Source organism: Vigna umbellata, chromosome 8, assembly GCF_029865625.1.
Source record: "Vigna umbellata cultivar VRB3 chromosome 8, Vumbellata_1.0, whole genome shotgun sequence".
In the NCBI taxonomy this organism is placed as follows: domain Eukaryota; kingdom Viridiplantae; phylum Streptophyta; class Magnoliopsida; order Fabales; family Fabaceae; genus Vigna; species Vigna umbellata.
Genome location: NC_142172.1, coordinates 42,263,791 through 42,287,391, shown reverse-complemented (window position 1 = coordinate 42,287,391; position 23,601 = coordinate 42,263,791). Strand labels below are relative to the sequence as shown.

Here is a 23,601-nt window from a genome sequence, read left to right as displayed (position 1 = left end):
TGAACTTGATGCTTTAGATAAGCCCCTGTTTACAGATATTAGCATTTTTGTTAAAATGTGTTTGTGAATGCCCTTTAGAATTATCAATAGAGCCTACTTTGTTACCTACTAAACAAATCACTGGTAATAACAACTACAAAAAAGGACACAAATGAGTGTGGATATTTTTGTGAGATGAAATTGAGTTTGATCCTAGCAGACGTTAATCAACTTGTTTCCTCTTTATTTTCTTTCCATTGAACACCACACGTTCACACTCAAATGGAATGCGCTTAAGAAAATTGTGTACTGAAGAATTCTGACCCGTCATCCTCTTTGCATCGAACGCATCATGATGAGTTCACTAATCAGCTTAGTTAATCAAGTAGAAAGTAAATACAATCTGCTCAATCCCCTGATAAAAAAAATACATGGAAGTACTAATCACCAGCAGAACTCTGCATAATAACATTCTAAATGCATAACATGTTACTTGATTCTTTCAAGAGTGATTCAGATAGCTTAATCACTGACCTCTTCGAACAAAATCAAGAGTGGTAGTCGAAGTAACTCAAAAAAGTGAATTTTCTGTAAAAGGTACATACATGGTTTTTTAAACCAGAACATTTAGAACTGAAATATATCGAAAATGCAGTTACATTTCACATGCAAATATTCCACATTTCTTTTCATCTTTTTCTAAAGTTTATGATGGTATTTGTTTCTGAATATATTCTAAAGCTCAGGCAAAGCTGGCCATCACTCTTTTGCCACACGTGAATGAGTTATTTCCCTTTGTGCATGAGTTTCATTGGATACAGCAAACAAAAAGCTGTGTTCAATTTTAAAACCAGATGGAAATCATTTCAGATTTTCAATTCTTTTTCGAGTAATCTTAAGTTCTCTAATTCTAATTAATAGTAGTACATTTATTTTACAGTTACTGAATTTTTTTAAAGTAATTTGTTAGGATAACTAATGAATATTTGATTATATTAATTACATTTCCAACATGTTATTGGAGTGAGAAATATATGCTAGAAATTCCTATATCTTCACATGTTGATTTTTTAATCTTAAAATAACTATATCAAGATGTTTGATGTTGTCACTTTTCAATCAAGCATTACTATTTAAATTCCTATATCTCTAAATTAAATATTCTCTTTATCTCCATAAAAATAAATAATGTATGTACTGAATAATGTAATTATTGTAAATTCGTTTAAAGAATAATATATTTGGTGTTATTAATTTATCTGTAAAACAAAATTGAAATCATTATACAGTGAAGAGAGTATAAAATATGTAAAATACTGCAATTAAATAACATTTCTCTCTTGACTTCTGTCTTTTATATATATGTGTGTGTGTATGAAAATACGAGTCAACTGGAGCATTTATATTATTTGTAGTAAATTAAAAAAAAAATTATATAAATCTGCAAGACAAGACTATGGAAGTCAATCCTAATGGAAAATTAGCAGCTATGCACGCAGTTAACTAAAATCATAAGAAAATACAGTGACAGAAGAGCAACAAGTTCAGTCACACAGCTGAAGCAGAATGTGGCTGACAAGCACATATGGTACGATGATGTACAAAAGACAACCTCCAGAAAGTAACAGAAGTTTAAAACTTCACCCGGCACCAACAATGACAGAAATAATGCGATTTTAGCATTTCCATTAGAAGAGAATTCTTGCTTCATTTGCATCCTCTGCAATCTGGAGTGATCTAACAGCTTGTGCTGCTATATAATCAACAGAGAATCCAGTAGAACCCCATCCCACTTCTTCATGCAGAGGTTCATACACATTCTTCTCAAGAGGCCTGCATGTGAAAGACCACTTGCCATTTTCAGAAGAAACAGACCATGTGCCACCACCATCTACATCAGCAAAACAAGCTCTTGGTCCACCCATGAAGAGCTCAAGTTCGTGATTATAATTCAAAGTCTTGCATCCACTCTCGTTTATAGCAACCTTACAGGTATCATCTGAATCTTCTCCAAGTAAAACTTGCAAAGCCACCGCTTCAGCAATTGCAGCGCCCTCTTCATCAAGTCTCTGTTGCTCCTCTTTCTTCTTCTGCTTCTTTTTCTCCAGTTCAGAAATGATGGCAGCAGAAGTAGCTAGAGCTTTTTCCAACCGCCTCTTTTTCTTTTCAGCCTGTTTAAGACGATCCAACCCATCTTTCACTGCCTTCTTTTTCGCCTTTCCCACATGTTGCCCTTTATTAAATCCCATGTTATCCATAGAACTCATCATATTTATAAATACTCAAAATAACTTTGGTCAACTCCTATCCTTCAAGAGAGTCTCTTCAGAGTTTTATGCATTTTCTGCATACAATGTTCCCCCTCTTCCCCTAAACTGCTAGAATACTTTATTCAGTTGAAGTATCAAGACTGGTAACTTCAAACCACTACACCCACTCAGGTCTGTAGGAGTACCTCATTTTGCGGAATATACAATCCCAGAAAGAAACATCAGGAGACAACATCAGAGAAAATTCATAAGCACTCGTAGACCCATTTCTTGGTCCCATTCTTCCTACCTTCCCACAACCCTTGCACTTACCCATCCTCAAAAACCTCGCAACTTAGGAATAAATTATCACCCCACAGTTACAATCTGATTCCGGAACACCCGTCCCAGCTGCAGTAAAAACAAAAAACACAGCTAAATCGTCACAAAAAGATAAAGAGCCATTGTAATTTACAGCAAAAACTTACAAGAAAACCAAACCAATCCGGGCATGGTCAGAGTTAAAGAGACTACAACTAGGTTCCAAGTTTTAGTCATGTAAAACATGTTTCATTAAAAACCACAGATGTGGTCGCTTTCTATTCTTTTAACAAATAATAATGCAAAAGAAAATATATACTAGAATAGAAGAAAAGAACACAGTAGCACGATTTAATCACGATAATTAAACACAAACAGTAAATCAATATATTCTCGAGTCAAGTACAGCCTATATTTGCTGATAAGAAAAAGCACAGACTGTATTTGTTAGAGACATGTTGAAGAATGAAAATTGATGAAGGGTGAAGAGTAATGCGGAAAGACATACTAAACATTTTTACTTCGAAAATTGTAATCTGCATAAGACTTAACCAACAAATTATTCAAAACAAACACATAGAAAACAGCTTAAACTTCAGGAAGTGAATTATTTGATTATTCTGAAAGAGAAGAGCAGAAGAACCCATTTCCTCCAACTCAAATTCGATTTGTAGTCAAATAGAATTCAAAAACACACACACATATGTATGTGTGTGTACGTATATATATGTATGTAAACGAGTGTATTACCCTGACATGATCAGATCCACCCAATTTGTGAGAAACACTAAACACATTTGAAGTAAAAACCATGCAACCGTACATAACAACACCGTAAGATCTACTCAACCCAGAATTGAAAACATAAACTTTCTTCAAAACCAATGACTCCAAGACATAATTAAAAATCAGATCCAGGTACCCATTAAGGGAAACTTGAAAAGAAAAGGAGAAAGAAACCGAAAAAAAAAGTGCAAACTTGAAATGAGTCAAACCTGAGGGGAATGGCATAGAGAACACAGGGAGAGATCTAACAGAGAGTTGGTTTGGGAGCAAAAGTGAAACAAAAACAGACAAGAAGAAGTAATTGGTGGCAGAGGAAGTGGTTGGATCTGTAGAGAACGTAGTTAAGTAGGGAAAATAAAAGAAGGTGAAAATAGGAAAAGTTTTTGAAGTTGAAGAGAAGAGGTGACACTTTACGAGAGGAGGAAAGAAAACATGAACAATGTCAATCACGAATAGTGGTGGGACACGTGTCGAGTGAGAGAAAAAGATCGTCTAGAAAAATCTTACTTTTCTTTTTCCTACGGTTACAGCTTGTGCTGGTTGGGTGTCGAAGGGACACGTGGACCCTTTATGGCGAGTGTGGGACCCGTCCAATAACCTAGTGGAACTCGTCCTAGGAGGAGAATCCAGCATCTTTTTTAAGGGTAAGGGAGGGACGGTTGAGATTCTTTCTTCTTAAAGATGGTTATAGTGTGGATGCTGTGTAATTTCCACTTTCACTTGAGGCGTGACTTCTTTGATCTCTGCTTTGGTTTCGCTTTTTTTTGCAATAAAAAGTTATATGTAGACTAATAATTTTTGTAAAGTTTAATCAAGAAGCTTTCTATATTAAATATGTTAAATAAAAATTAAATTTCAAAATGTCACTCTTCCTCACCCCTCTTCTTGCACGAGATTCTCGTATTTATACTTAGAGTTATTATTCCTGTACCTCTAATATCTTATCTCCAAAATTTTTAACTTTCTGACACTCAATACTTCCAATTTTTTTTAAAATTTTATTTTTAACTTTTTATTCTTTCTTATTAAAAATATTTTAATAAATATCTTTTCATTTTCTTCGACACTCTACACCACCTTAATAATAATTCTAATTTAATTTAAAATATAAATATTATTTAATATAATTTTATATTTTAATAATTATTAAAATATGTTTTATATTATAATAATAACTATATTAAAAAAGTAAAAAATAAAATAATAAAAATAATAATATAAAATTTGATTTAATATATTAAATTATATTAAAATATTAAAATAAATTAAACAATTATTAAATTGTAAATAAAAACAAAAATTTTCAAAAACTTGTTAACGAAAATTATTTTATTTTTTATTTACAATTTAATCAATATTTAATTTAATTAAAATTATAGCATTATTTATTACATTTTTATATTTTAATAATTATTAAAATATGATTTATATTTTTATAATAGTTTTATTAAAAAATAAAAATAATAATAAATAAAATAAGAGTAAAAATAATGAAAATAAAAATAATATTAAAAATCACATTTAATACATTTAAATATATTAAATTATATCAAAATATTAAATTAAATTAAAAAATTATTAAAATTTAAATAAAAAACAAAATTTTAGAAACGTTTTGAGATCCAATAAATTTATAATATCCGATAAATAAATTTTTCTAAAATTTTGATTTTTATTTAAGTTCTAATAATTATTTAATTTAATTTAATATTTTAATATAATTTAATATATTTAAATGTATTAAATGTGATTTTTAATATTATTTTTATTTTCATTATTTTTACTCTTATTTTAGTTATTATTATTTTTATTTTTTAATAAAACTATTATAAAAATATAAATCATATTTTAATAATGATTAAAACATAAAAATATAATAAATAATGCTTTAATTTTTAATTAAATTAAATATTGATTAAATTTTAAATAAAAAAAATTGATTTTCGATAACAAGTTTTTGAAAATTTTTGTTTTTATTACAATTTAATAATTGTTTAATTTATGTTTTAATATAATTTAATATATTTGAATATATTAAGTCAAATTTTATATTATTATTATTATTTTAATTATTTTATTTTTATTTTTTTAATATAACTATTATTATAATATAAATCATATTTAATAATTATTAAAATATAAAATATATTAAATAATATTTAAATTTTAAATTAAATTAGAATTATTATTATTAAGGTGGTGTAGAGTGTCTTTAATAAGAAAGAGAAGAAAATAAAAAGATATTTATTAAAATGTTTTTAATAAGAATAAAAAAAAGAAGAAAATTAAAAATGAAATTTTTGAAAAAGTTGGAGGTGCAGGATGTCAGAAGGTTAAAAATGAAATTTTTGGAGGTATAAGATGAGATATTGGAGGTGTAGGATGAAACACTCTTATAATTAACCGAGTGAAAATAAAAATATTAATGTTAGTCCATTTATTATTGGGCCTAAAGCCCAATACACGCAACATAATTTGTATACAATTTTTCAACATAAAAATCTATGCACCCTTCACTCTTTTAACTATGCACCCTTTTAACAAAATTTTTAAAACTGTTTCTTATTTATAATTTAATAAATATTTTATTTAATTTAATTTAAAAATCTAATATTATTTAATATATTTTTATATTTTAATAATTACTAAATATAATTTGTATTATTATAATAGTTATATTAAAAAAATTAAAAGTAAAATAATTAAAATAAAAGTAATAATATAAAATCTGATTTAATATATATAAATATATTAAAATATTAAATTGATAAATAAGATTTAAAAATTTTTAGACTTCTTAATTATTATTATTTTCATTTTTATTTTTTAATATTACTTTTATAATAATATAAATTATATTTGAATAGTTATTTAAATATAAAATATATTAAATAATATCAAATTTTTAAATTAAATTAAATAATTAATAATTTATAAATAAAAAACAATTTTTTAAGACTTTCGTTTCGGGAATTGGAAATCCGATATCGGATACCATCCGATGACTTTTTTTAAAATTTTATTTTCTATTTAAAATTAATAATAATTTAATTTAATAATTCAATAAAATTTAATATATTTATATATATTAAATCAGATTTTATATTATTATTTTGTTTTTCTATTTTTATTTTTATTACTTTTATTTTAATTATTTTAATTTTAATTTTTGTAATATAATTATTATAATAATACAAATTATATTTTAATAATTATTAAAATATGAAAAAATATTAAATAATATTATATTTTTAAATTTAATTAAATAGTTATTAAATTATAAATAAAAGACAAAGTTTTAAAAAATTTGTTAAAAGGGTGGAGAGTTAAAAAAGTGTAGGATTACTTTAAATAGAAAGAGAAAAAATAGAAGAAATATTTATTAACGTTAAAAAAAAAATTTTAGAAAAGTGAGAGGTGTAGGTCAAGTGTTGGAGGTGCAGGGTAAAACACCCAATACTACACTGGCTTCTTTAAAGAGATAAAATATGTTATATTTAATTAATCACAATGGAAAAAAAATCTTCTATTCACTAAATTTATTCTTCTATGTAACTTACTATAATATAAGAAACTAATTTTAAATACCCTTTGTTAATTTCAAGATTTCATAAGAGAGAAATAATGTTTTGACATCCCTGTTATCAATTTTTACAAAAAAAGAAAAAAACTAATAATTTTATTCTATCCCCTAAAGAAACTCCAAAATTAATAGTCAATTATGCTGAGATTTACAAGAACAAGTTATGTTTTAAACTAGAAGATTCTTTATAGTGTGCCAGATTAAAAACTCCATACATCAAATAATTTACATAGAATGAGATATTAAAAAAATTATATAATAAGTATCTAACATTATAGAAAATTGTATTTTGGCTCCACTATTTTTGGGCTTCATTGTTTACCCAATGATTTTGACTATATTAATACACGCAACACAATGTTACTATTTCTTTTCTTCCAAATTATTGATTGACGTACATGACATACAAGTTGTAGTGAGTTCGGATTATGTTTATGATAAAAGTAATAATTCTTATTTTTCTAACATTATGTCAGAGAAAATGTGTGCCTAAATATCTTACAAATATCTTCCTCATGTGTTACATTTTTAAGGTAGAGCACTCTGCGTAAATCCTTTTGTACAATATTAAAAATTAAAAATACATTTTATAAGTTTTGATTTATTAATTTCATTACTCTATTTTTAAATAAATATTTTTTTCTTTAAATATTGAGTTAACATAATAACTAGTTTTCAAATATCTCAAATATATATTTTTCTTATTTTTTGTGGTTTTCTAGAGTTGTTATATTCTTCTTAACTAACCCATACTTAGTTTGTAACATCGAAAAAATCTTGATATATTAATAAATTGACAATATAATTTATCCACAAACGCTTCAGTTATGTAAATACTCGTGTAATTTGTGGACATAGACATAGTCTAACTTAATAAAAATGAAATATTAGAAAAGGAAAAGACAAATTCTTTGTCTGAGTAAAAAATCGACGTTCAAAAAATAATTGATCAGTGAAAAAAGAATCTGGATAACTGTTTTTGTTTTGTAATGTATTTAACTTATTTGTGTTTTTAGTTTTTTATTTTATTTTAAAATTGGATAGTCAAATATTAATATTGTAAAGATAATTTTTTTACAATATCTAATAGTTTAATATAGTTTAAAAGTTGAAGTGATTCATTTATCACGATTTTATCTTTAAAATATGTTTTAAAAAGTGGAAGAAAGAAGAGTATTTAAATCAGCTTAAATTAACAGTCAGATTTTTAAGTATGGTAATAATATATTTTATTTTAAAACTCAACTTTATTAAAGTTATGTTGAAAAGAAATCGTGCTATTATATCTTAAATGAGTTTATAATCACTTTTCATGTTTCATAATTCTACGTACCAATAGTCAATAACGTAATCTTCAAACAAAGAAAGAAAAATTATCTTTTTCAAGAATATACCGTCTCATTAATGATTACTTATTGTCACAAAATTTATATCATGTTACTAATTAATGACGCTTTTCATGTTAAGAATTTAATTGAAAGTTCCAATTGGGAAGTTTGAATATATAGAAAATTTATAAAACCAAATATTTCAAAGATAAGAAATAAAAGAGAATAAAAATAGATCATAAGAATAAAAATAAGTAATTTTGCATTTCTTCTTAATTTGGTACATATAATTTTCTTTTTTTTTTCTAAGGAGCAGAAGGAGGATAGTTTATTACAATCAATGTAACAGTTTTGAAGGAAAAGGTCTTAAATTACATTGTTAAAAGAGGATGGATTTCACCTATATTGAAAGAAGATAAAATTCACATTAGCTCTACTGCACTCTAATATGTTTTCATGAAAATTAAGAAGTCGAATTTTACTTTTTATTTTGAAAAATTATAAATATATTTCTTTGTTTATTTTTCTTGGCAATCACCCAACATGTTTTTTATTTGTCACTCTTTTAATTTTATCATAAATATTAAAATAATTAAAAATAAGAATATAACTTAAGCGATATTATCATATCGACAACCATAACTTATTAATAAATAGCTAAAGTTAAAACAGAATAATAGATTAAATGTATGACAAAATTACAAACGTCAATAACTACTTGTAACATTCACTGTTATTATTAATACAAATTCATCTAATAAAATAAACAAATACCATTTGTATGATAATAGCTAAATATTTGAAAATTTTCTAAATAAGTAAGTGAATAAATTTATTATATTTTTTAAATAGTTACGTACTTATTAAATATCTACATAAAGCAGACGCATAAAACTGAATGATAAAATGTATTGTTTCAGGAAATATATATAATTTATAACTAAACTTCATATCATGAAATATAATAGGAACAAAAAAAGCATATGCAATAAATTCAATTAGAAAATGATCTCATACCACCTATGTTTAAAAAAATATGAATACAGACATACATTATTATAGGATAATGATAAGGTGAGATATATTTACATTTATTTGATATATATATTATAAAGATAAAATAATTATAAAAAGTAAAATTTTATATATTTTTTCTTTTAAAAATAATATCAAATAAATATAAAAAACTCGTATATATAAAAATATTATTTCTGTCATCCTAATCACTTGTTTTGCCATGATTTGATATTTGTAGATGTAGTAAGAATTATATTTCATCCAGGTTCTTGGATAGTAGTGAGAAAGACGAAAACTAATATGGTTGTTTTTTACGTGGAGTATTTTTACACATATTTTTCTGATTATTTGGTGGTTTCTTTAAGTTGTTATTGAAATTATACAACAATATTCAAACAAGTATGTTTATTATCATTATTATAAAGCGTTCAATATTTTCACTTTTTTCACCATAGTCTTATGTAATACTTAGAATTCCCAACTATATATTTCTTTTAAACTGATCCCAATATAAGTTTCACACAAATCATATTAAGGATATAATTTTTTTTTCTTTGACGTCTTTGAATTCAAATATTGGCCCTTGGTCCTTAGAGATAATCTTTTAATCGTTTCTGCATTTATTATCAACATCAATCAATCTAGTAACTCAATCAGTGGTGTTAGCTCAGTCAATTTTGTTCCAACTTTGGTAGTTAGCAAGATAAGATAAACTAAACAAGCGCGTTTAGACAGCCAAAGATGCACGAGTAAGTTAAAAATTTAATGAAATGAGATCGAAGCATAAGAATGATTTGCAGTTTAAGAGTGATAAGATTTACACATTCAAATGAATGAGAAATTTGACGCAAAGAAAAAGTGAAAGGTGGTCCAATACGATGTGGGACTATTTATAAAGGTGATGAAGTGCAGGAACCACTTAGGTTGAGAATTGGGTATTGGTGTAGTGATGAAAGCAAGCAGCATATATGTTTTACACGTATCGAAGATTATGATAGAAACAAATAGACAAAGCAAAAACGGTGATGTGCTAGCAAAAAGCACAATCGATAAGGCTATAATAATCCTCCACAACACCACAATTTGTTTTTCACCCTCCATTTCTTGTGTTTTTTTAATTCCAAGGATAAGAACAATTAGAATTGAGTTATTCACAATCAATTGGGCTGTGATCTCTTTTACATTACAAAAATTTACATAATTAAAAAATATAATTATAAAAATAATTATTAATTTCATATTTTTTAAAATAAGGGCGAGACTATGATTTTATGATCATTTAAATATCTATTTTTTATATAAAAGATTGATTATTTTTTACTAAATATAATTTTTTATTAAAGATAAACGGAAAATTCAAGAATATATATATCTCATACCACCTATCCTATCAAAATACATGGTCAGAGTTTAAATAAATGAAGACAAAAAATGATTTCATGTCTCGGTATTATAAAAAGCAAAAACATTGTTTACGTGTTTCTCGTGAATCTCATACTTATAACATTATCATGTGCTTGCACCAACTTTTTGTCAATTCTAACTTCAGTTTATTAGGTACGTAACATGATTAACATTTTTTTTTATCGTCTTGGTTTCTATTAATTTGATAAATGAAATCAGCATGCCCCATAATTAAATAAATTCTATGCTATGGTATATATAGCCACGAAGGAACTGGAGGTCAAGTCCAGTTCGTAGCCTAAATCCATCCTAATTGATCACAGAGGATCTTGCCGACATATTTTATAAGGGTGTAAGAACTTTTTTTAATAACTGTAAAAATAAAATTAAAAGTATTAAATATATTAAAATTCAAAAAAAGTATATGTATTTGTATTTTAAATTTCGTGGACCGCTCATTCTGATGCATATTGTTTACTTTAAAAGATAAAAAAAAATCATAATATGTATTATAACGATAAAACAATATTTTTAATCTTTGATGAAAAGTTTCATTATACGAAATTAGACACTGATTATGGTCCTATTTAAGTAACTATTATTGATCCGATCAACCAATGTGTTTTTATACATAATGAGATTCAACTTTGCTAAGTGAATAATACATAATTAATCAATAATTACAGATTTATTTAAAAAACAATATTTATTAAAATTTTATTTCCCATGGTAATTGATTTGATTATAAATATATATATATATATATATATATATATATATATATATATATATATATATATATATATATATATATAATATTTTCACAAATAATTTTACTTCATTTACAAAATTTATTTCATTAGGTTTGTTCGCTCGTTTAATCAAAATAAAATGAATAATGTTGGGTAAAAAACTTGTTCAATATAACTTGTAGTTTTTTCATTCTATTTGAAATAACGTTAAACCTTATTGCTTGCAATATATATTGTTATTTCCGTTTTTACCCTTAATGCTTTAACTAGATTATTCATTTTACACCAAATTATTTGTTTTAATTTACTTAAACTTGTTTAACCTATTTTCTCTAAAATTGTTTCTTAAACTTCAATAATCAGTAATATGTTTTGATCTTAAATTAATCATTAATGAAACAATAACCATTATATTTAACAAATATTTTAGTGAAATTAGTAAATAGATAGTGAGTATAGATTGAATACTATAGTCCTCATATTTCTATCCACCTCCATTTAAATTTATGGATAAATACTCTATTCCCAAATTCATTTTTAAGAAACAAATTTAAATAAAAAAATCCGAATAGCATGGATTTAGGTTATCCATTACGTAGACAGGAAGCAACCGAGAATGTTCCCTGTCAAAGAGAATCACCGGTATGGTCACAAAGTCGGCAAAAGATAAATTCGAAAGAGCATGTAAATGGCGGTGCTATTCTCTGCGTCCTCCATAACAGCTTTCTGAATAGAACGATGCAAACATAGATTCGTTCAGCGTGGAAAAGTATGATTGAAAAAGATGGCACATACATGTTATTTTTGTGTATCTATGAATTTGTAACCTATTTTTGTTATGTGTTATGCTATAATATGAATAGGTGTGTAAGAGAACAAAAATGGAATATTGATTCATTAGTTGTACTGTTTCTCTTTATCTACACTCAAATATTTCAAACAACTCTAGTTGAAATATAAGTGTGGCATGGTCATGAACCCGATCTTATTCTCCTACTTATCTCTTTCTCTAGCTCTTCAACCCCTCCCACTTCTTCAAGTTCCTGTACCAAATATCATTGCATGTTACTCAACCAAAAAATAAACATAAAAAGTGTGTTGCTTACGAAACAAATGGTCAATAGTTAGAGCAGATTTTTTAACATGTTCTTACTCTGCTTAACAAGCAAGAATACAATCTTATAAGGATTTGTGTCAAATCTTGCAAATAATATATAATAGAGATTTATTTATAAACTTATTGAAACCATAAAAATCTATAAAAGATTCAATTTCACGAGTTAAACATCTAAAAGTCTTTCTCTTGTGGGGTCTAAGAACCTAGTTAAATAAAATAAAGAAAATAGAGAACAGAAGAGGAACGTGGCTCACCCTTGGTCCCAAAAACAGCCCATATGGCACACCGTTGAATTTGTCTGTATGGTGGAGCTGACAATACAGACAACAAAAATTCAAAATCATCAGATTGAATTGAGATACTATTCCATAACCAACAAACATAACATTGCCCTTTTCGTTTAAATAAATAAATAAATGTGACGTATATTAATTTTGACTGAAATGAAAAAAAAAAAATTATTACTTGGTGAGCAGCAGCAACTCTTCTGAAGTAGGGCACGTTGGCAATGGGGCCCACTGGGAATCTCTTATGAACCAGTCCATCGTGGACAAACATGTAGGCCATCCCGAACACCGTGATTCCAAGGCCCTGCTCCAGCACACAAGGCAATTATTCAAAGTTTTCAGGGGTATTACCGTCAAATTAATTATCATTCTTAATTAACGGATCCCAATGAAACAGTTAATAAAGGGATTAAAAAATAAGATTGCGCAAGATACACTTACTGCACCGAAGCAGAGGCCAGGGACCAGACCCTTGTGGAAAAAACCGTATGAGAGAAGAGCGATCGCAGGAACAGCGTTAACAATTGCAAAAACATCGTTAAGCTCGAATGGTCCCTCTCTTGGTCGATGGTGCGACTGCAAGGTAACAATTCCAGTTCATCTTTGATTCAATAAGAAGCTAAGAACTAGCCCTTCAAGAACACGAACTTTCATTTTCTTGTGATTAATTTAATGAAAGCAAATTAAATATTTGAAGAATTGTTGGAAGCAAGTAAACCTCATGCATGTGCCACAAGGAAGCATGCCAAAGTGCTCTATGAGCCCATCTTGCCCAAAATTCCATCGCCACCTGAAAATTAGACACACCCAATTGATTTCAACGTATAGAATTGAATTACCCAATTGGATATTGGTAAAGGGGTGGGACTTACGGCAGCTCCAACGGAGAGGGAAAATGTGCCTAACATTTCAGACCAAGGAAAATCTCCACCCTACGCCAACACAACCCAATATTCAGATTCAAAAACTAGCACAAACAGAGACAGCAAAATTAGAACTTGAACAGCTTTGTACGTACCTCCATTTGCCAGGAGAATCTATAATAAACGGCGAAGACTGCCATGGAGGTGATGCCAAAGCTAGACATAACAGCCGCCACGAGGTAAGTGAACCTCTGGGACCTCTTTCTGGCCAATTTCTCTTCCACTCCTGCAGACACAGATCCAGGATTCACTTCTTGTTCTTCTTCTTCGTTGGTTTTGATCTGGAGGTTCCGTTTGGGATCCTCCATGAGGACACAAACGGAGAAGCCACTCGTTCTTCGGGGGGGTCTTAGCCGAAGGATTGTGCTTCGATGGAAAGGTTTTAAGGGGTGGAAGAAAAGTGATTGGTTTGGTTTAGGGAGAGAAATTGGAGGTTGGAGCAGACTGTAGGGCTTTAAGTTCGCGGCGGTGGAGAGTCCTGCCGCCATGGAAGGTTGGTAGGAAGAGGGAAAGAGTGTGTGGTTTTTGAATGTGTGTGTGTGTGTGTGTGTGAGAGAGAGAGAGAGAGAGAGTGAGACAGAGAGAGGTTTGGGTGATTGTGAAGTAAAGGTTCAGAGGAGGAGGTTGGTTTGATATAGACCACAATTTTGAGGTTAAGAGAAGGAAGGAGATAGTGGTGGTTGGTTCATAATAGTACAAATAACCTGCGTGGAACAACTATAGCTCTCGGAACTTCTTTAAACCTCTTACAAACGACACTTCTCTTAATTGCATCAAAGCCATTGTTGTTTGTTTTATTATCTATCACTCCTATGTATTTATTTCGAGAAATATAAATATATACATATATAAATTTATTAACTTAAGTGTATTAAATCCTAGTCGATAAAAATATCCTTGTTTATAGAAAAACATATTTTAAATATAGAAATATTTTAATAATTTTTATTTTTAATTTAAAATAAAAAAATAAAAAAATTATTCAAATACTCTTTATTTTAAAATTTAGAATTCGTATTTTTGTCCATGGTACATTTTAAAAATTAACAAAATATATATTTATATATAAATAAAAGGTTAATTATAACAATCATCCACCGGCCATGATCATTATTTTAGGTTTTATGCACTAATTATTTGGAGACACTAAGTGAGTAAATTATATACATTTTTTCTGATTTAATCACATTCAATAGATAAAACAATTTTATAATTTTATGTATATTTATATTACGCGTTTAGTGTATCATTGATTTTAAATTTTCTATAATTTTCGGTGGAATTAAAAATAATGAATAACGTTAAACCAAATTTTAAAATGAGAAAACAAAACATTTCATCATCATATGTTCGGTTTAAACTGATGAGATGACAAAAATATTAATATGAATTATTTCTAATCTTAAAAAAATAACGGTTAGTGAGATATTTATAGAAAAAGGAAATAGTTTTAAGGAGTTTTTCTATTTGAAACTTATTTATAAAAGTTTCATTTATATTTTAAATTTTTATTATTATGTGTTTCATGTTATAGTTAAAATGAAGATTTAAAGTGTAAAATCTTATGATTTTATGTGATATTTCTTATTCGAATAATGGCACTATCACACACTTTTACATTCATTTGATATAGAGTTTAAGAATAAAATGGTCATAAAAATGTAAATTTTTGTATTTTTTCAAGAAAGAAGAGAGTAAAATGTAAGTAAGGGTAGTATCAAATGACTGTAAAAAATGTAGGTGTATCAAAAAATCATTTTTCTTCTTATTCCGATCCCATGTATGATTATGACATAGTAAAATCAATAAATCATTGAACAAAATTGGAAAATTTTGTGAATTGTTGTTTCTTCTAAATTGTTCGTTGCAACATTGTTCAGTTTTAGGTGAATGGATTTAGTTAAAATAAAACTTAATTAAAATGCAATTAAATTTTTTATCACCTTATATGTGTTGTTAATCACAAGACCACTCAATCAAAATTTAAACCTAATTAAAAATTAAAAATATTTTCTATTGCATTCTATACTTTTTTACTAAATAAGTTTCAATTAAAATAAAACCTAATTAATATATATATATATATATATATATATATAGGATTTGCTAACTTACATACACTTGTTTTTTAGTTGGTATATTTTAACAATGTCTACCGAGTTTTAGTAGATAAAAATACACTAATATATCATGGATTCTAAGTTATAATGTTAAAGGTATTTTAATAATTTTCATTCTCAAAACTAAAAAAAAGGAAACCTCCAAACCCTTGCTCACCTCCGTCATTTTTCTCAACCCTTTTTCTTTCATCTTTCACTTCAACATTTTCTCTGTATCTTACGCTAATAATAATCATTTTTCTTTCATCTCTGTCAAGAGCAACAAATTGCGGTGTCGCGGGTTGTTGGGTGTGAGTTGGGTGTGAGTGAGGAAAAGTATGGAGATGAGAGAGAAACAAATTGGATAAGTGAGGAAGATAAATTAGGGTTAGACGAGTGTTTCTGAATTTTTTCAATTGGGACTAACATATAGGAATGACAGAGAAAATGTTGGAGTGAGAAAGATGAAAGAGAAAGGGTTGAAAGAAACGAGAGAGGTGAGCAAAGATTTGGAAGTTTTTTTTTTTTAGTTTTGAGAATAAAAATTATTAAAATACGCTTAACCTTATAACTTAAAATTCATGATATATTAGGATATTTTTGTCTATTAAAACCCAGTACACATTGTTAAAATGTACCAACTGAAAAACGAACGTACACAAAAAAAAAATATATATATATATATATATATATATACATATATATGTATACATATATATATATATATATATATATACATATATATATATATACATATATATATATATATACATGTATATATGTATGTATATATATATACATACATGTATGTATGTATATATATATACATATATACATACATGTATGTATGTGTATATATATATACATATATTTATCTTAATTATGTCCTCATATCAATTATTTCCTAATATAATAATTATATGGATAGGTCAAATTAACAATTAAATAGCAACATTTTTTGAATTGGAATGTTGTCCAATAGAAAGAATTGTCTTGTTACATTAATTTGTAATAAATTTGTTAACTTGATGGTAACGACCATTCATTAATTAATTAGGAGTTACATTAGTTATTATATGTCACTCAGACTGGTAAGTATAACATTAGACTTATTTATTAGTAACTTAACCGTAAACATATATATTAAATATGACATAGTAATTAATATTATATAATTGTTATATATTTATCAAAATACTTTCTCCATACCATTTTGTTCACACTAATTAAAAGTAACGATTTCAAAAAATTATACACCTAAATCCCACGTTAGTTGAAAGAAAAGAATAATTATATTAAGTGTCACGATATTTTCACTGCAATGGTTATAAATTTAAGACCTAAGTTTTTTAAGGTCATGTCCATACAAGGATCATAGGTAATTTTGTAACTTTTATTCAAATGCGCATATCTTACAAGTCTTACATTTTAATAAATGTTTTGCTCGATTATTGTTAAAATACATGTTTTAAAGATCTAAGATTTTGAATTTTATGTCATGTTAGCATATTTCGGTAGGATCCTCATTGCAAAACTCACACACAAGACATATGCAATGAAGATTTCCAAAACCTTCTCAATAAAATATTTTTTATATGTCATAAAATTTAAGACCTTAATATTAATTAAAGTATTGAATCATAAGAATGAAAAATATATTAAAAAAACATGAACAACCAAATAAAATTAACTAAAATGTGATTCTTTTATTTTTTATTTTTTGTATTAATTTTTTTAAGAATGATGTGAGATAATGAAATACTTTATAAGTAAATAAGATTTTACATCATCATTTTTGTAATGAAGATGATCTTATATTATTAATATGGGTTAAATATGTTTGTAGTCTCTGTACTATCTTTGGTTTTAGTCCCTCTTTCAAAGTAAGGTACATTTTACTACTCCTCCTTAACGAAACTTTGATTTTAGTCCTCCAAAATTAACATTGTTAAGAACCAACTGATGTGGCTAACGGTAAACTGCTCCTCCTTAACGAAACTTTGATTTTAGTCCTCCAAAATTAACATTGTTAAAAACCAGCTGATGTGGCTAACGGTAAATTGAGACGATTTTTTTTTCTTGTGCTTAGTCAGTGTTTCTCACCTTTTCTCCCTCTCTCTCCCTCGTCTCTTCCTTCCATCTTCCACCCAACCTCCCCATCGCAAAAAAAGGTGAAAAACACTGAGTCAGCGCAAAAAAAAAATCGTGTCAGTCTACCGTTAGCCACATCAGCTGATTTTTAACGGTGTTAGTTTTGGATGACTAAAGTCAAAGTTTTTTTAAGGAGGAGGACTAAAATGTACCTTATTTCGAAAGAGAGACTAAAACCAAAATCGCTTGATAGTAACATGACTTAAAATATATTTAACCCTATTAATATTTATACAATAAATGATATTATTAATGTACCATATTTAATACTTTACTGAATATACTTAAGTTCATTAAATATTTATTAGGCTTATTAACTATTTTAAAATATTAAAATACCATTGTTTCACAAATATGTTGATCAAAAGATTATTACTATTTCACGGCCGGGGTGCATTTTAGTGTTTAAGATTTAAATTTATTGTTTCATAAATGTATTTATCATCAATAAAAGAGACCAAATTTATTTCTGATTATTTGGTTGTTTATCTGTTATACCAATTTGGGTATATTAATTTTTTAATATATTTTAAAATATCAAAATTATTGTATATTAAAACATTTTAAAGACATGTTAGAGATATATTTTATAAACATTGCTCGTCAGTATATTTTGAAGAAACGTTATACATATTTTAAAATGTCAAATTTATTTTGTTATTATATTTTGTACATATCTTTTAAAATATTAAAAATATGATAGATTATTATGTTTTGGAAACACGTATGAATAAAAAAAACTTAAAAAAAATTAAATTGTTGATAATTCTTCATATATTTTAAAGTTTTATATGAATTAGGGATATGTGGTCAATTTTTAGAAGTAGGAACAAAAGCTTTACATTACAATAATATCATGTATTAGAATTTGTTTAGGACATGTGTTCTAATATCTTACTCAAAGCACTTATCATTTGTTTACTTGAATGGATTTGGAAGAGAGTGATTGAGTGAATTTGAGAAGATTTGAAGATAAATTGTTTTGTTGCTTATTTGAGTAAATGTAAAGGTAAGTGAGAGTGGATTTGGAAGTAAATTTTTTTAATCTGCCAAATCAATCAAATCCTACACTAATTCCTACAAACGTTGCTTCCAAATTCACTCTCACTTACTTCTAAATTCACTCAAATAAACAAAAAAAATTATGTTCAAATTCTCTCAAATCCATTCAATCACTCTTTCCCAAATTCATTTAAGTGAACAAAGGGTAAAGTTGTCTGAGGGTCCTCCACCATCCAAGTTATGTTGTTTGGTCTCTTTCTTTTTTGTCCAAGCTATGTGAGAAGGTACCTTAAAGGTACTCGAACACTTAAGTAAGCCACTTTGCATAATCATATTGTAACAAAGATTTAGTAATAAGAGTTTCATTCAGACATATATTTATAAATACTATAATTAGCTTGCTAGGTTTGACTAATTAATTACCAATAAATGATTTTTATTATTCCTATTAATTTTCAATCAATGACTATTATTTTTATTAATTATTCATAAGTGTTATTGCTCATATTAATTATCAATTAATTACTATTTTGGACTTATCGATCATCTCGTTGTTGGATAGTCGATCTGGTTCTTGATTGACCAAATAATCGTACAAAATCTATCTTAACAAAATTAATTGTTTATTTTTTTACCATTTATTAAACTGATATTAAATCATCAATTAATGTCTAATCTTACCTTGATATATATATATATATATATATATATATATATATATATATATATATATATATATATATATATATATATATATTAAAATTCTGTATAAACTAAAAATATGATTAATTTATAATAGATAAACAATTTACCTTACAATTTGTAAAGTGGATTGAGGTCCACCTCTTAAGTTATGTATATATATATATATATAGACGTCTCTTCTCTTGTTTACCTACTGTGCCACATCTCAAAGAAGAAAGATGTGTCCACGACTTGGGAATTCCATTGTAATTTTGTTTTCTTGTATTTATAGTTTTTCTCATGTTACACATTCATTTTGGATTTTGATTTTGGTTGGTGTATTTTTCACATACATTTTATTTTTTGTAGTGTGGTCTGAGTCATGTTTGGAGGGCTTTGGTTGATGATTTTGTGATGAGTGAAATGTTATTGTGTGCAGGTGATTGGTGTGATCTCCGTAATTCTGATATTGGGATCAGAAAAAGTAAAGGTTGCAGAATGCAAGGCGGCGAATGGGGGAATTGAATACACAGCCATTAATTGCAGAAAGCACAGTGCAGTTTTGACAGATTTTGGTGGAGTTGGTGATGGCGTTACATCGAATACCAAAGCCTTTCGAAATGCAATAAACAATCTCAGTCACTATGCATCTGACGGCGGTGCACAACTCATAGTGCCACCGGGAAAATGGCTAACGGGACCCTTTAATCTCACAAGCCATTTCACTCTTTTTCTTCACAACAAAGCTCTTATTCTTGCCTCTCAGGTATACCTTCTAACCATTTCTTTCACCAAATACCACCCAAGATTTCCACCATAAATCTTTACATAAATTACACGTTTTTTCTTTCTTTCATTTTCGAGAAATTGAATTTTGAGTTAGATTTTTATTTTTGACTTTATTTTTTATCCCTATATTTATGATAATAATTAATTCTTATTTCTCTTTCTTTTAAACAAAAAGAGGAAGAGATTCATTGCAAAAAATAACAGAATTCATAATTCAATTTTCCAGAAACCAATTTCTAATCTAGAAAAAAATTGTGCAACTACATGAATTTTTGACACAATATATTATTTGGATAAATTTCAAATCCAAATTTGGGTGAAAAAAAATCCTTTTTTTTCATTCTTACTTTGTAATAAATATATTTTTGTTTCACGAAAAGTCATGCATTTATTGCCTAATTTTAACATTTCATTTCAGCCATGTTAATGTCTTTTATTTATAATTTGTTTTCAAATCGATTTTTCATTTAAATTTAAAATAAGTAATTTTTAAAACAGCCACTTATTTAAGAAATATATCGAATTCGCTTATGAAAATAAATATATAATTGGTTATTTTTTTAAAAAAATAAATATACTTATAAGTACAAACATCTCTTTTGTTCTCTTTTCATATAAGTAATGCATTTATCTACGGTAGGAAGATATTTTAATAAAATAATTTTAAAAATAACATTTTCATTTTTATTAGCCTGAAACAAATTTTAAACTGTATTCATTTGAAACCGAGATAATTAAAATAAATTAGTTTTGGATTAAAATACATAAGTTATTTTTAACATTTTATTGGAATGTGTTTTAACATTTTTTTTTGTTATTTTGGTGTATGATTTCCTCATATTTCTTTAATTTACTTCGTACACAGGATAAGACTTAGTTAAATAGCAGTTGACAACAATATTTTGTGATTTTTAATTTGTTATTGTTGAACATATTGCTTTTTTTATAATGTAATTAAAGTTGAGTTCCATTATTACATTGATAGAATGAATCGGAATGGCCTCATCTTCCTGTGTTACCTTCTTATGGAAGAGGGAGAGATGCTCCTCATGGAAGGTTTGGCAGTCTAATTTTTGGAACCAACCTCACTGATGTTGTAATTACAGGTATCTATCTATTTCATTTCATTAGAAAACACAATTGTAAAATTGTTAGTTTATTTAAATCTGGCGAAGTCATTCATCAATCTGAGCAATTTAAATTTGGTGTTTAGGTCAAAATGGTAGCATTGATGGACAAGGAGCTTATTGGTGGAAGAAGTTCCATAACAAAAAGTTGAATCTGACCAGGCCATACATGATTGAGCTCATGTACTCTGATCAAATCCAGATATCATCTCTCACTTTACTCAACTCTCCATCCTATTTTATCCATCCAGTTTACAGCAGGTTATCAGATAACCCTTTTTTCTTAAAATTTTGTTGTTTTCTGCATTCTTGTTTTGCTACTATGTTCACAAGGCTTTTTGTACATTCTCAGTAACATAATAATGCAAGGACTTACCATCAATGCTCCAATAAACTCTCCCAACACAGATGGGATAGATCCAGGTAACATGTTTCTGTCCAGGCTTTATCATATAATCAGTTGACAACATGGTTCGATTATTCTGATGTCATTTTTCGTTTTCTTCACAGATTCATGTACAAATGTTAGGATTGAAGACTGCTACATTGTTTCTGGTGATGACTGCGTTTCAATAAAAAGTGGATGGGATGAGTATGGGATAAAATTTGCAATGCCATCTCAACACATAGTGATTAAAAGGCTTACTTGTGTATCCCCTGATAGTGCGATGATTGCTTTAGGCAGTGAAATGTCTGGAGGAATCTCTGATGTTAGAGCTGAAGATCTGACTGCCATCAACACTGAATCAGCTATCAGAATAAAAACAGCAGTGGGTAGAGGTGGGTATGTGAAAGACATATTTGTGAAAGGAATGAACCTGACAACCATGAAGTATGTGTTTTGGATGACTGGCGCTTACAAATCACACCCTGATCCAAACTATGATCCCAAAGCACTACCCAACATTACTGGGATAAATTACAGAGACGTCGTTGCAACACAGGTCATGATGTCTGCAAGACTCCAAGGAATTTCTAACAACCCTTTCACCAACATTTGCATCTCCAATGTCACCATCCAATTCAATGAAAAACCAAAGAAGCATCAATGGAATTGCACTGATGTTTCTGGAGTCACAAACAAGGTCACTCCTCCTCCTTGCGAATCGTTGCCAGAGAAAGAGCAACTCCAGTGTCCTTTTCCAACCAACTCTCTGCCCATTGAATCTGTTAAGCTCAAGTCTTGTTCTACCAATGCCTTCTTCTAATGACATGAATGTGTTTGAATTTTAATTACTACTTTTGTATTGCATTCAAGCACTTGCTTTAAGGAAATGAAATCAAAATAAAGTAATTGATTGTGTTGTCCAAGATAAAGATATGAAAATTGAATTGTTTTTATAAAGAAAAAATGATGAAATTTAAAAAGAAATGATTTTTTTATGATAATCAGTGAGTAATATAATCGATATATTAAAAAAATAATTTAATTCATAAAAAAGTAATATTATTATTTTATTTTCGTAAAAGTAATTTAAATTAAATTGTACATACTGTAGATTATATTATAATAAAATGTAAGTAATTATTTAAACTGAAAAATTAATATTAATAAAATATATTAAATTAAAATATGAATTTTATAAATTAAGATGAAATAAAATTAGGATTAGTTTAAATAAAGTTAAATGATAATTTGACTCTAGTAAAAGTAAAAAAGCACATTAAAGAAGGTAAAAAGAAAAAACCAGTAGAAAAATAAAAAAGTAAAAAGACAAAAAAAAAACATTAAAGACAAAAATAATAATTATGATAGGAATGAATTTTCAGTTAATAGAAACACATGACTCCCTTGCATTTCCCTAGTCTAATAAAATAAGTGAAAAGAAACAAACAAAAAGAGGCTTAGTTTGTATCACTCTTCCTAAATACCAAACTCTGCAAACAAACAAATACTCTTAAATGCATCACTACATGTGAAGAAATACATACATATATTTATTTCCTTATTAAGCATTCATTCAACCACTCTTAATCATATCTCTAACTTTAACCTCATATTT

The 23,601-nt window shown here is 27.2% G+C and overlaps 3 protein-coding genes across 3 annotated transcripts; 1 reads left to right on the top strand and 2 right to left on the bottom strand.

The window, feature by feature from the left end:
• Window positions 1-1,438: 1,438 nt before the first annotated feature.
• Window positions 1,439-2,407, bottom strand: LOC124844713 (uncharacterized). Its single transcript, XM_047321710.2, has one exon. It carries the CDS (start codon window positions 2,247-2,249, stop codon window positions 1,668-1,670), a length of 582 nt encoding a protein of 193 aa, XP_047177666.1. The 5' UTR covers window positions 2,250-2,407; the 3' UTR covers window positions 1,439-1,667.
• Window positions 2,408-12,287: 9,880 nt separating this feature from the next.
• On the bottom strand, window positions 12,288-14,432 carry LOC124844719 (beta-carotene hydroxylase 2, chloroplastic). Its single transcript, XM_047321715.2, has 7 exons — window positions 13,842-14,432; window positions 13,696-13,755; window positions 13,542-13,613; window positions 13,265-13,399; window positions 13,002-13,127; window positions 12,791-12,847; window positions 12,288-12,462 (listed from the first exon to the last, which is right to left on the bottom strand). The coding sequence occupies exons 1-7, from the start codon at window positions 14,232-14,234 to the stop codon at window positions 12,391-12,393; spliced, it is 915 nt and encodes a 304-aa protein (XP_047177671.1). The 5' UTR covers window positions 14,235-14,432; the 3' UTR covers window positions 12,288-12,390.
• Window positions 14,433-19,901: 5,469 nt separating this feature from the next.
• On the top strand, window positions 19,902-22,886 carry LOC124844705 (putative polygalacturonase). Its single transcript, XM_088096646.1, has 6 exons — window positions 19,902-19,948; window positions 20,122-20,448; window positions 21,457-21,577; window positions 21,685-21,859; window positions 21,951-22,021; window positions 22,109-22,886. The coding sequence occupies exons 1-6, from the start codon at window positions 19,922-19,924 to the stop codon at window positions 22,804-22,806; spliced, it is 1,419 nt and encodes a 472-aa protein (XP_087952772.1). The 5' UTR covers window positions 19,902-19,921; the 3' UTR covers window positions 22,807-22,886.
• The last annotated feature ends 715 nt before the right edge of the window (window positions 22,887-23,601 follow it).

Coding starts and splice junctions, on each gene's coding strand:
- LOC124844705 (XM_088096646.1), top strand. CDS start 19,922: ATGTGTCCACGACTTGGGAATTCCATT. Junction 21,860..21,950: donor ATCCATCCAGTTTACAGCAG/GTTATCAGATAA, acceptor GTACATTCTCAG/TAACATAATAATGCAAGGAC. Junction 22,022..22,108: donor CACAGATGGGATAGATCCAG/GTAACATGTTTC, acceptor TTTTCTTCACAG/ATTCATGTACAAATGTTAGG.
- LOC124844719 (XM_047321715.2), bottom strand. CDS start 14,234: ATGGCGGCAGGACTCTCCACCGCCGCGAACTTAAAGCCCTACAGTCTG. Junction 13,400..13,541: donor CCTTGTGGCACATGCATGAG/GTTTACTTGCTT, acceptor GTTACCTTGCAG/TCGCACCATCGACCAAGAGA. Junction 12,848..13,001: donor GAGTTGCTGCTGCTCACCAA/GTAATAATTTTT, acceptor CTGTATTGTCAG/CTCCACCATACAGACAAATT.
- LOC124844713 (XM_047321710.2), bottom strand. CDS start 2,249: ATGATGAGTTCTATGGATAACATGGGATTTAATAAAGGGCAACATGTG.